The sequence below is a fragment of the Gavia stellata genome, chromosome 3 (assembly GCF_030936135.1).
Source record: "Gavia stellata isolate bGavSte3 chromosome 3, bGavSte3.hap2, whole genome shotgun sequence".
Lineage (NCBI taxonomy): Eukaryota > Metazoa > Chordata > Aves > Gaviiformes > Gaviidae > Gavia > Gavia stellata.
In genome coordinates this window covers 95,136,599-95,149,129 of record NC_082596.1, presented here as the reverse complement: position 1 = coordinate 95,149,129, position 12,531 = coordinate 95,136,599, and the positions used below count along the sequence as shown (strand labels likewise).

The 12,531-nt window shown below is 42.7% G+C and overlaps 1 protein-coding gene across 1 annotated transcript in view; it reads left to right on the top strand.

Annotated features, from left to right (window-relative positions):
- The window catches only part of CDKAL1 (CDK5 regulatory subunit associated protein 1 like 1), a 440,756-nt gene that overhangs the window by 71,493 nt on the left and 356,732 nt on the right, over nucleotides 1–12,531 (top strand). Inside the window, exon 5 of the mRNA XM_059815360.1 lies at nucleotides 7,142–7,226. Coding sequence (XP_059671343.1) covers nucleotides 7,142–7,226 — 85 coding nt within the window. The remainder of the gene's footprint in view (nucleotides 1–7,141; nucleotides 7,227–12,531) is intronic.

Sequence of the window (12,531 nt, the reverse complement as noted above, 5' to 3'; positions counted from 1 at the left end):
AGGGGATCGAGGGAAGGGGGGAAGAGCTGTTTTGGAAGTGAGAACGCAAGGGACAAAGCGTTAATGGGGAGGCCTATAAGTGGGAACAGAGGCTAGAATACAGCACATGAAAACAGAGAAACTGGAGGTATATCTGTTGTGCAAGAGAGAAGTAAAGGAAAATCAAAAGGGGTGAGAAGGAAGACTCGCGGAGAACTTAAGAGCAGGATGAGAAGAGCTGGAGGAGAAGGCCGTGGGAGAGCCTTCTCTGATTATAGAGAAAGATCTTCCTTCAGATTGAAGTTACACCGGTTGATGTACAGGATTTAAAAGGATGTCATACAGATTGAGTCACGTTTTTTGAGCAAGCAGCACTGAGCAAATCTGGTAGCGGTCTCAGCGCAGAGAGGAGTGATGTGCTGAAGAAAGTAAAGAAGGGCCATTCTTTTAGGGCTTCACTATCTGTGTTTCTTCTGCTTTAGTACTTTGTGTGTGTTTTGATTTTTCAAGGAGATGTGGTTTGGGGGGGGGGACTGGAAGAAAACAAAGTTTTGGAAAAAGAATTGAAAGAAAAAGACTTAAGTTAAAACACCAGGGCAAATCCAAGTCAATTGTTTAATTTTCAACTGATAGTATTACTACAGTCTTCTGCTGATTTATGATTTCTAAAATGATAACAAACCCAAAAATGCTAGTTAGAAAAGAATTGTAAATATTGTTTTCCTCTGTAGGTATACTGATGTTTCAGACTCTTGCCATTTTATCCTCTTAGTATTGCATAATGCAGCCAATTCATGTTTTCCAGAGCTTCCCAATTAAGTTAAGTGTTCAGAAGTTTCCATGACCTTTAGGTTTCTTTGTACTCTATGTTGTTTTGCAGAGAGTATGATAGACTTTGTGGTTTACTTCCAGTGTAGCCTTTCTTTTATGGAAAAGATGTCACAATGCAAAAAGGCCATGGTTTTGAGTTGTGTTTTTGAGCATTTAGTACAATGCTGATTTGACATAACTTTTTTCTAAAAATGTCTGAACATACAGGAAACTGTTTAAGTAGCTTGTCAAAAAATGGTCAGCATCAAAATATCAGCATTCAGAAGGTATTATTAGGCTGAATATATGGAAAAAAACAAGTTGAAGAAAGAACCACCCCTTGGAGAAGTTTGTTGCAGGATATAGAAAAGGGCACCTATATCTCATATTCACTGCCGTAATTGATGTTCACTGTGCTTATGGTTCTTGCTTCAGTTTTGCCTGTCACAGTATGTATGGCTTGCTGGAAAACCTTCTGTAAAGGTTAGATTGTCCTCTTCAGTCAGATCTGTGAGAGTACCCAAACACAAACCTCTGTTCTTGACTGAAACTTTGGAGGTTTCTCCAAAACCTCATGGTCTAATGGAGGTTTCTGAGGACGATGGGCATCAACCTGCTGAATGAATGAATCCCAGCTTCACTCTGACCTTACAAGGTGGAGGCTGGAGCTGGAAAAGGTGGCAGCTGGAGACCTTCCAAGGAAGGGTGCGTGGGCTGCCTTTAGTAGGCACAGCGCTAGATTCGTATGCTGTTTACCATCCAGACAGCTGCCTTCTGGGGTATAAACAGAGAAACCTCAGGTCCATCTGCCCGTGTAGGCATGTCTTTAGAAGCCCGAGCTTACTTGTCAGAGCTATTCTATTCTTCCTTTGTGCACACACTGAACACTAGCAACTACTCATGTCAGAACACTGATGAATATATATAGGTGTATATATACATATAACCAGTCCCTCCAATACCCCTGCCCCAAATAAAGGACCTTTACCCCCAGTGCTGCTTAATATTTAGTAATTATGAAGCCTCAAGATCTTGTTTGTACATGCCGACGTTGATCTGGTGTTTTGGCCCATGTTCGTTTCGGCATGTCCATCAAGGCCTTGTGTTCAGTGTCAGTGCATCAAAAGTTCTGAAAGCAAAACGTGACCACTGACAGGTTGCCCCCACAATGTTGTGAACGTGCGTATTTTCCTGCAACCTGATACAAAAATGCCCTGTTGGTAAATAATATTTTTTGAAACTGATGTTTGCTTAAGAAAATACAGTAGATCATGGTGAATCTACACCAATGTGTGTAATTCTGTTACATACGAACAGTGCAGTAAAGAGCTAAGAAAATTCAGCTATCATTTTGAAGAGTTGGAGTATGAACTCTTACTAATGAATACATATAACTTCTAAGTGTGTGTGTACTTATGTATATACGTAATCAAAACTTGGATGTAAATATAGCTGTGTGAAAGAGAATAAGAGTTAATAAGAAAAAAGATTAAAAAATAAATACAGAAATAGAACAACTAAAAATGATAAAATAATACTGTTGCTGTAAGGCGAGGACAAGCCCCTGCTATGCTTCTGTTTTTCTTAACTGATTTTTAGATATATACATTAATGAGACTTCTTTTCCCAAAACTGCTCAGCAGATTCTTTTCTGCAGAAGCCTTTATTCTGCACCCTCTGTTCTGCAGAGGGTGAAACCTGTGAAGGAATGAATTTGAATGTATTTGGGAGATGGTTTTTTTATGTGTAAAATATGTGCAATTGTTGCAGTTGTCCCTCAGACTCCCAGTCAAGGAGCTAATACATTAATAGCCTGGTATCTAAATTGCTGTATGAAATGATTCCTGTTGGGTTAGTGTGTAAGGTCTTTCTAAACTTAAATGTGTTAATTTTTCCAATGCTGTTCTAAAGAAAGGAATTTTATTTTAGTTTTAGGGGACAAGTATTGTCACAGGGAGGCTATCTCTTCCTTTACATGTGGAGACCATGGTAGAAGGAGGCACTGAAATGAAGCCCAGAACTGGTGTTCTCTGCATTAAGGCATCTCTCCTCTGAATAAGATATCTCTTGAAAATTGTTGTGCTCTGCAGTAATCACAGAATCACTAAGGTTGGAAAAGACCTGTAAGACCATCAAGTCCAACCATCAACCCAACCCCACCATGCCCATTAAACCGTGTCCCACAGTGCCACGTCCACACGTTCCTTGAACACCTCCAGTGATGGTGACTCCACCACCTCCCTGGGCAGCCTGTTCCAGTGCTTCACCACTCTCTCAGCAAAGAAACTTTTCCTAATATCCAGCCTAAACCTCCCCTGGTGCAACTTGAGGCCATTCCCTCTTGTCCTGTCGCTTGTCACTTGGGAGAAGAGACCAACACCCACCTCACCACAACCCCCTTTCAGGTAGTTGTAGAGAGCGATGAGGTCTCCCCTCAGCCTCCTCTTCTCCAGGCTAAACAACCCCAGCTCCCTCAGCCGCTCCTCATCAGACTTGTGCTCCAGACCCCTCACCAGCTTCGTCGCCCTTCTCTGGACACGCTCCAGCACCTCAATGTCCTTCTTGGAGTGAGGGGCCCAAAACTGAACACAGCATTCGAGGTGCGGCCTCACCAGTGCCGAGTACAGGGGCACGATCACCTCCCTGCTCCTGCTGCCCACACCATTTCTGATACAGGCCAGGATGGCGTTGGCCTTCTTGGCCACCTGGGCACACTGCTGGCTCATCTTCAGCCGGCTGTCGACCAACACCCCCAGGTCCTTTTCTGCAGGGGAGCTTTCCAGCCACTCGTCCCCAAGCCTGTAGCATTGCCTGGGGTTGTTGTGACCCAAGTGCAGGACCCGGCACTTGGCCTTGTTGAACCTCATACAATTGGCCTCGGCCCATCGATCCAGCCTGTCCAGATCCCTCTGCAGAGCCTTCCTGCCCTCCAGCAGATCAAACGCTCCTGTCCAACTTGGTGTCGTCTGCAGACTTGCTGAGGGGGGACTCAATCCCCTCATCCAGATCTTCGATAAAGATATCAAACAAGACCGGCCCCAAAACTGAGCCCTGGGGGACTCCGCTAGTGACCAGCCGCCAACTCGATATCTCTCCATTCACCACGACTCTCTGGGCTCGGCCGTCCAGCCAGTTTTTTACCCAGCGAAGAGTGCACCTGCCTGAGCCAGGAGCCGCCAGCTTCTCCAGGAGAATACTGTGGGAGACGGTGTCAAAGGCTTTGCTGAAGTCCAGGCAGACAACATCAACAGCCTTTCCCTTATCCCCTAGGCGGGTCACCTGGTCATAGAAGGAGATCAGGCTGGTGAAGCAGGACCTGCCTTTCATGAACCCGTGCTGGCTGGGCCTGATCCCTGGGTTGTCCTGCACGTGCCCTGTGAGCGCCCTCAAGATGAACCTCTCCATAATCTTTCCCAGCACCGAGGTCAGGCTGACAGCCCTGTAGTTCCCCAGATAGATGGGCGTCACGTTGGCAATCCTCCAGTCATCCGGGACCTCCCCTGTTAACCAGGACTGTTGATAAATGATGGAGAGCGGCTTGGCAAGCTCCTCCGCCAGCTCCCTCAGCACCCTTGGGTGGATGCCATCAGGCCCCATAGACTTGTGAGTGTCCAGGTGGCATAGCAGGTCGTTAACTGCTTCCTCCTGGATCATGGGGAGCCTATTTTGCTCTCCATCCCTGTCATCCAGCTCAGGGAGCTGAATACCCTGAGGATACCTGGTCTGGCTGTTAAAGACTGAGGCAAAGAAGGCATTAAGTACCTCATCCTTCGTGACAATGTTCCCTCCCGCATCCAGTAAAGGATGGAGATTCTTCTTGGCTCTCTTTTTGTTGTTAATGTATTTATAGAAGCATTTTTTGTTATCCCTTACAACTGTGGCCAGGTTGAGCTCTAGCTGGGCTTTTGCCTTTCCAAATCCCTCTCTGCATGAGACCTAACGAGATCCTTGTACTCTTCTTCAGTTGCCTGCCCCTTCTTCTAAAGGTGATAAACTCTTCTTTTTTCCCTGAGTCCCAGCAAAAGCTCCTTGTTCAGCCAGGCCGGTCGTCTTCCCCACCGGCTCTTCTTACAGCACATGGGGACTGCCTGCTCCTGCACCTTTAATATTTCCTTCTTGAAGAACGTCCAGCCTTCCTGGGCCCCTTTGCCCTTCAGGACCGTCTCCCAAGGGACCCTCTCAACCAGTGTCCTGAACAGGGCAAAGTCTGCCCTCCAGAATTCCATTGTAGTGGTTTTGCAGACCCCCCTCCTTACTTGGCCAAGAATTGAGGACTCTATCATTTCATGGTCGCTAAGCCCAAGATGTCCTCCGACCTTCACTTCTCCCACCAGACCCTCTCTGTTTGTGAACAGCAGGACTGCTACTGAAACTCTTTATCTGTTAAAGCTATTCCCAGCCTCCTGTCTGACTTGCAGTGTTGGCCTCGTGTTATTTAGCCCCCCACGATTCTCACATGGGTGTGTTAGGGGTGGGGAGCTGAATTTATAAACATGTTATGCTGCTGAAAAAAGTAAGAAATACAAACATTTGGCAGGTTATTGAAAAACTGTTGTGAAAATGTGTTTTCATACTTGGTGAATTTGACAAGGCCAAGAGTTCACCCTTTTTCTGATTTTGCTTTCACCTTTGCTTTTCTGTACATCGTTCCTAATCAATTTATTACCTATAGTTATCTTTCTAACAGTAATAGTCTGTTCATTAGTCTGAAAACGTCGTTTTCATTCAGCCTGGGTTGGAGGAGAGATTGGAGGAGAGATTCTTTGGCTCGTTCCGTTTTTGTTTTGACTTCTGTATAGACTAAAATTGAACTTGGTCCTTTTTCCCAACCTGTCGAGACAGGGTCAGATCTTGGTACATTCGCTTTATGTTTAAAATAGCTAAAGGTCTGAATGTTATTTTTGATGACTCCTTTGTAGCCTTTCCCTGTCATAGGAGAGGCCAGTGTTTGATCCAAGTTAATGGTGTAATCTCTGTCAACAAAGATCAGAAAGCTTCTGAATGTTTTCTCTCATTTAACATAAGTATGTCCTTTGGTTGCTATTTTATGTTACTTTCATTTTACCTGTTTCCTAGGTTAAGTGACTCATAGTTAATTGTAAAGGATCATTTCTTTGGAGAAAATGGCAGTAAGTCAGAAGGAAAGATTTTTCACTTTTAGCATTTGGAGTCATGTGTATGGGGGAAAAGGATATTCATGTCTGCGTGGATACATTCATGATGAGTGCATATGTAAACATGCTTAAACCTTTGCAAGCTTTCTTCTGCTTTAGCAGGATGTCAATTCAAATAAGGCATTCTAAAAATGACGTTTTGGTTCTATTCATTGTTCATTGGCTTATGTTATTTAAAGATACCTCAGTCAATACTTCTTTATAGTACATCCTGATTATTGTAGCAAGAGAGATGCAAATTTTCTTACCCAACCTGATACAAGCCATTCTGATGAATGCTAGAGCACTTGAATATTTGAGGTGGATTATCTTCATTCTTTTATTTGAAAAAAGAAGCTCTAACTTCACAAGAAAAATAACTATGCTAGTTATTCTGTACTATAGGTCATGTTTCTGCAGATAATTCTGGGATTCAGTTCTGTTAATGCATTTAGATATCAATAGTTTTTGAACATACAGAAAGGTTTGGTTCTTGAAGAAAATTACATGCTTGCTTGAATGGAGGCAGATATTTGTTGCATGAGTATCTTTTGTCTGAAAATTGCTGAACTATAATTATACCATAACTAAGTTATAATCTAAACTAGAAATATGTGTGTTTCTGTCCAAATTAGCTACATTGACTTTTCTCTTTAGTAGAGATTCATGTTTTATAAATTCTGATTTGTCTCTTTTGTAGTTCTAATTCACTGTGGAGCTGAAGCAGGGATTTTGTTTTGTTAGTGAAACCTGCTTTTGTTGACCACTTAAATTAAAAAGCACCTTTATGCATTTTGGTGATCTTTTTGCCTTTGTATAGGCCAGATCTTGCCGGGGAGTGTGCATTTTTGGGAGTAGCGACCATTTTTCTTAACTTTGTTTTCCATGATGTGCAACCTAGTGGCATCTCATCTAGTAAATGAGATAACTGTTCATTCTTCCTTTGCAAAAAAAAAAGTACAACGGAAATGCACGTCTGTTTGTTGGTTTTTTTGGTGTGTTTTTCTAAAACACAAAACAACAAACAAACAAACAACCTCTTCCAAGAATGTAATTGTTTTAAATGTTGAATGTAAAGTCATTTTGCAAATAGTCCACTTACTGATAATGGCAATGTTTGCTTTTTTTTATATGATATAAAGTAGGAGTTGACAGGTTGGGTAATTCTTAACACAGATTTCTATCTTTCTGTCTTCTAGACAACTCTGCTGAAGCAGATTTATGGTTGCTGAACAGTTGTACAGTAAAAAATCCCGCTGAGGACCACTTCAGAAACTCAATCAAGTAAGTTGTTTCCATAAAAGTATACTTACTTGTCAATGAATATTGCATGTTTTCATTTTAAAAGCTTCATATTTTCAATCACGAAGTAATTTTATGTTTTAGAGCAAGAAGTGTGCTGAGTTTAAGCGTTACAGTGGTGAATTCTCTAGAATGGATTTGCAACGTGCAGTGTATTCTTTTTTTAATTAGCTGTAACTTGCAAGTGATTATCAACACACTTATTTAGGAGAACTGCTGACCTATTTAGATAGGGGCTTCTGTATCACTTTTCAATACAATGTTGTAATATTCTTCTAAAGAGTTGAATATTTGTGTTTTCAAAAGTGTGAATTGTTAGGCTGTTTCTTTTTTCTTCTGCTTAAATATTACATAATCAGGACCTTCTAATTAAAAGGGTATCAGGTACATACTTAAAACTATTTCACTATGCATTTTCTTGAAAGGTAATATAATAGATGTCTATAATAGTCTTGTGAAGAATGTGTTTTATTTCTCTGTAACATTTTGATGTTGAAAAATACGACATGGTAGTGACTTCTGCCGCTGACTTCTGCAGAAGTATAGTTGTGATGAGAGTGACTGGAAAACGTGTAGACTTACAGCTATGCAGAGGTACACATTGCCTAGTATAAATAAATATTGTGGTATGTTGTAGATTTTACCTTTAGTAAACAAGTGTGGCTATTTATGCAGTCATTTGCTTAGTGTGGTGCACTGCGGATGGACTGTTTGTTGAAATCCATTTTGGTTAGAAAAACGTAGTTCTTGGTAAGCAGTTGGCATGCTTAGGAAGGTAGAGAGGAGAGGGAAGCTGGATATAAACTATCTGCTTGCAGTGCTGGAGTTACCGACAGCGGCCCGGGGCCCTAATCTGGAACAGAAACCCTTTGCTGCAGAAGGTGGCACAGCAGGAGCTTCTTCCACCCCTCCGAGGGCTTTGCTTCTGACTGCTGGTGTTGCGCTTGGTGTTGAGACTGGCTTTTTGGCTGCTTTTTTACTGTTGTCAAAAAAAAAAAAAAGCTATTCCCAGAATACTTCCAGTTAGTGTGTGTTGGCCAACAGAACCTGATGACAAGATCTTTTCCAGTTCAGTTGTGGCCATCTTTCTATTTTACTAATCCTATGCCAGAATTGATGTGGTATGGTGTGTGTCCTTTAACCAGCAGAACAGAGTTGGTTAAGAAAGAGGGTCTAACTAAAAGCAAATGACCAAAAATATTTCTTTGAACTTCATGTTTCTTTTGCTGCTCTATTAATGAGCCTGATGTTATTTGTAGCCTGGGTTTATTTCTCTCTTTCCTTACTTCTCCCTATACTCTTTCTGTTCTGACATGCGGATACTCTGGTTGGTCTCCATTTCTTCTCTTTGCCGAGAGTCACTCCTTTCCTGTAGCATGCATCATTTGTTCTCTACTCCCAGATCCTGGCAGTTCCTAATTATGGAGAAGGACAATGTTTGTTGTTGTTTCTGACCATTTTTTACAATGTTCATTAGACATGGGGGAGAGCACTGGAACGTGAGACTTGGAACTGAAAGATTGAACATCTTCCATCTCGGAAAAGAGCAACTACTACTGTATTTGGGTTTTACAACAGTGAGGAAAGCTTGTATCTCTAAAGAACACCACTTCTCCCACATACATCTTAATTTGTTACAGCAACAAACCCGATGTATGAAGTTTGGGTGATACAAAACTAACTGCCATTATATCCTAGCCTGTTGGTAGCTGTGGAGATCTTTGGTTTTTTGTCAGTTGAATAAGAAATGAAACATTTAGTTTGTGGATTGTCAAAGCAAATATACTTTGAGTAGAAAAGTTAATACTCAGCACAGTAAGATTCTTCTTTCAAATTAAAAAAATTCCAGGCTGGAAGTGTTATCTAGCATTATGAATGTCATGTTGGAGAAGTATTTCATTTTTGTTTATTCTCTGCCCTCTGCAGTGGTTTCTGCGACATAACTTTCCTTGCATGTATGACTTTAAAATGCACTGATTCAAACCAGTAGTAGTGTGTTCACGCTGGTGGTTGAAGAACGACTGTCTGAGAAGCTGATCCCTCACTAATACCGTGTGCCAAAGGGTGTTGCAGCACCCAGCAAGTCCTGTACGTTCAACCTTTTTTGATCTGATGTTCCTTTAAAAACGAAACCACTCCCAAACTCTCTGAACCTCTACACTGGATGTGCAGATGCGTATATAGCTGATACAAGCCAACTGACAGTATAATCTCTGTGCCTTTTTGTATCGCTCTTAATAGTAGTCTGCTGCTTTTCAGTGTCAATAAAGTTGAAGCTGCTGAGCTGGGGCGATGATATCGAGGGCAAAGAGTTGCTTAAAGACCATTAGCTTATGGACAGGAATTGAGAGGTTTTCCTGTGCAGATTTTATTCTCAGTTGGTTAATCATAAAATAAGATTAAAGGTAGAGGTAGGCAATAGTAATAAAGAATTCCCAGTGTAATTAAGTAGGTGGAGTTTAAAAAAATAGTAATTAGTCTCCTTCAAAAAAAAGAAGGTTAATTAAAGGAAAAGTAGGAAATAAAGAGGATACACTAAAGCAGATAGTCTTCATAAACTTGCTTGATGGAAGTTAAGATGACTGTGTAAAGCAAACAGCTAGGCAAGGAAAAAGAATCCCTTGAGCAAATCAAAAGAAGCAAAAGAAGGAAGAAACTAACATTAAGAAGTGAAGCAAAGAACACTACAGGGCAGCAGTCCCCATTTGGTATAAGGGGGCTCAGTTATGTTGCGGTAACTCTGTTCTTCTGTTTCAATACTTTGCTAAGTATCACAGAATATACATTATCCCCAGCCCCAGCATCCCGGGATTCACAAGTGCATGTAACCCCGTGGCTGACAGCACTTGCGAGGAAAAGATTTGCCAGTAGCTGCCTGTGGCAGGATCATATCTTAGGACAGGAGGAGCAGGAGGTGGTCTGTTGTTTAAATGGCTCCAATTTGCAGCTGTTATGAAATGAGAACATGTGCTTCTTGGAGGGGGGAAGCAACAGCATGGAGTACAGGGGGAAGCGGGAGAGGAGGGCACAGGAGCTACTGTGGGTGTATGGTGTTCCTTGTGCAGTGGATAAGCAGCCACTTATCGCCTGGTATATGTAGAGAGGAATGAATTGTGTCCCTTTGTCTATCCCTATGATGTAACAGCGTAGCATAGCTGGAACTACCTTGTGCAGTGGATAAGCAGCCACTTATTGCGTGGTGTATGTAGAGAGGAATGAATTATGTCCTTTTGTCTATCCCTATGATGTAACAGTGTAGTATAGCTGGAGCTACCTGCACAGAGTCACGGAATGGCTGAGGTTTTCGGGGACCTCTGGAGATGCTCGTTCAACCCTGCTCAGGGCAGGGAGCTGGAGCAGGTGGCAGAGGACTGCGTGGGGGCCCGTTCTGAGTGTCTTCAAGAGACTCCACAAATGTTCTGGGCAACCTGTTGCAGTGTTTGGCCATCCTTACATTAAAAAAAGGGTTGTCTTAGGTTTAAACTTCATATCTTGTATTTCAGTTTGTTTGTTTACCTTTTGTCAGGCCGCTGGGCACCACTGTGGAGCGTCGGGCTCTGTCAACCCCTCTCTCTCCCATCCCCGTCCCCATCAGGTGTTTATGCACATCGATGGGCTTCCCCAGCCCCTTCTCCTCTCCAGGCTGAACAGTCCCAGCTCTCTCAGCCTCTGCTTGTACGTCAGATGCTCCAAACCTTTGATTACCTTGGTGGCCCTTCCCTGGACCCCTTCTAGTTTGTCCCTGTCTCACCTCTACTGGGGAGCCCAGAACTGCACCCAGTGCTCCAGATGTGGCTCTCGCCAGGGCTGAGCAGAGGGGAAGGATCACCTCCCTCCATCTGCTAGTGATGCAATGCCTGATGCAGCCCGGGAGGTTGTTGGTGGTCTTTGCCGCAAGGGCTCATCGCTGGCTCGTGGTCCTGGTGTCCCCCAGGACCCCCAGGGCCTTTCCTGCCATGCTGCTTTCCAGCTGGCCAGCCCCAGCCTGGCCTGCTGCATGGGGCTGGTCCTCCCCAGGGGCAGGACTTGGCACTAGCCATTTCTTGAACTTCACGAGGCTTACACATTACATTAGTTTAAGAAAAACTCATTTTCATTAAAATAAACGCTGTAAAGAAAATAATTCATTTGGGTTAACTCAGTGTTCATTGCGAGTGATCTACTTGTCCTTGTAAAGATGCGACTGTTCTTGGGTAGGCTTTTAGAAATACGTTCCTGCAATGAATTTCTCTTCTGAAAGAAAAAGAAGCGCTTTTGTTCTGTCAAGGGCTTGTCTTTCAGTTGGTGAGGGATATACCTATTGTGCTTTAGTAAAGTAGTTGCTGAGCATTCCTGGGAATTGGCAGCTTTTGGAAAGATCCAGGAGTGTTGAATCCCTCTAATCAGTTTTTTCTAGCGGTATTAAACTCTTGCTAAAGTGGTGGGTTCCCTTGGCAGGGAAAGCATGCCATGGAAAATACCTCTCTACGCTGGCCTGTTTTTACAGTCTTAAGTACCTGTGAATGGCTGCGATCCCAGATAGGGTGTTAGTTTATTCGTCCTGGATCTTGTGCTTCTTAATTGGCCTGTGTACACTGATTTAAGCAGAGGCATTTTTCAATTTGAAGTTAGAGTTCAGAAAACCCTGACAAACCTAAACCACAGCCATTAGTATCTTTGCTATACTATTTATACAGAAAGTGCCCACAAAACCACATTGTTCAAGGTCTCGTGTTGAACAGAACGACTGTGATGTTTTTAAAGCCTGTAATGACACATACCTCAAATACAGTTTTGTGGAATCAAGTGCCTTGAGGGGGGCTGGATTCGAGGACCTTCACCTTACCTGGTGGGAGTTTTTGTCTGCTCCACAACTGGTTCTGTCAGTGCTCGTTTTTTTTATCTGATAGCTCAGTTAATCAGAAGTTAAAGGTATTTTATGGAATGGGATATGTTTTTCCTTTCACATTATTTCTTTTAATAGTGGCAGATTTTTTCTTTCTCCAGTTACCAGTCTAATTGAATATAGCAAGATTCCTTTGGGGAATGCATTCCTGCACCAAAGGCAGCAAAGTGCTTGGGATACTTCCTTGAGGGAGTTTGCCCTTGTAGGACAGCTGTGCCTTGAAAACTCCTCACCCTGCCCTGTGAGCAGAGCTGGCTTTACCCTTGAGATGGGCAGAGCTAGGGTATGACTCTGTTTTGAAGTCCTGTAGGATAGTATGTAATAACATTAAATTGACTTAAAAAACATCTTAAATATTTGCTTATAACATTTTGTGAAGTTGACTTTATTTTGCCTTAGAAT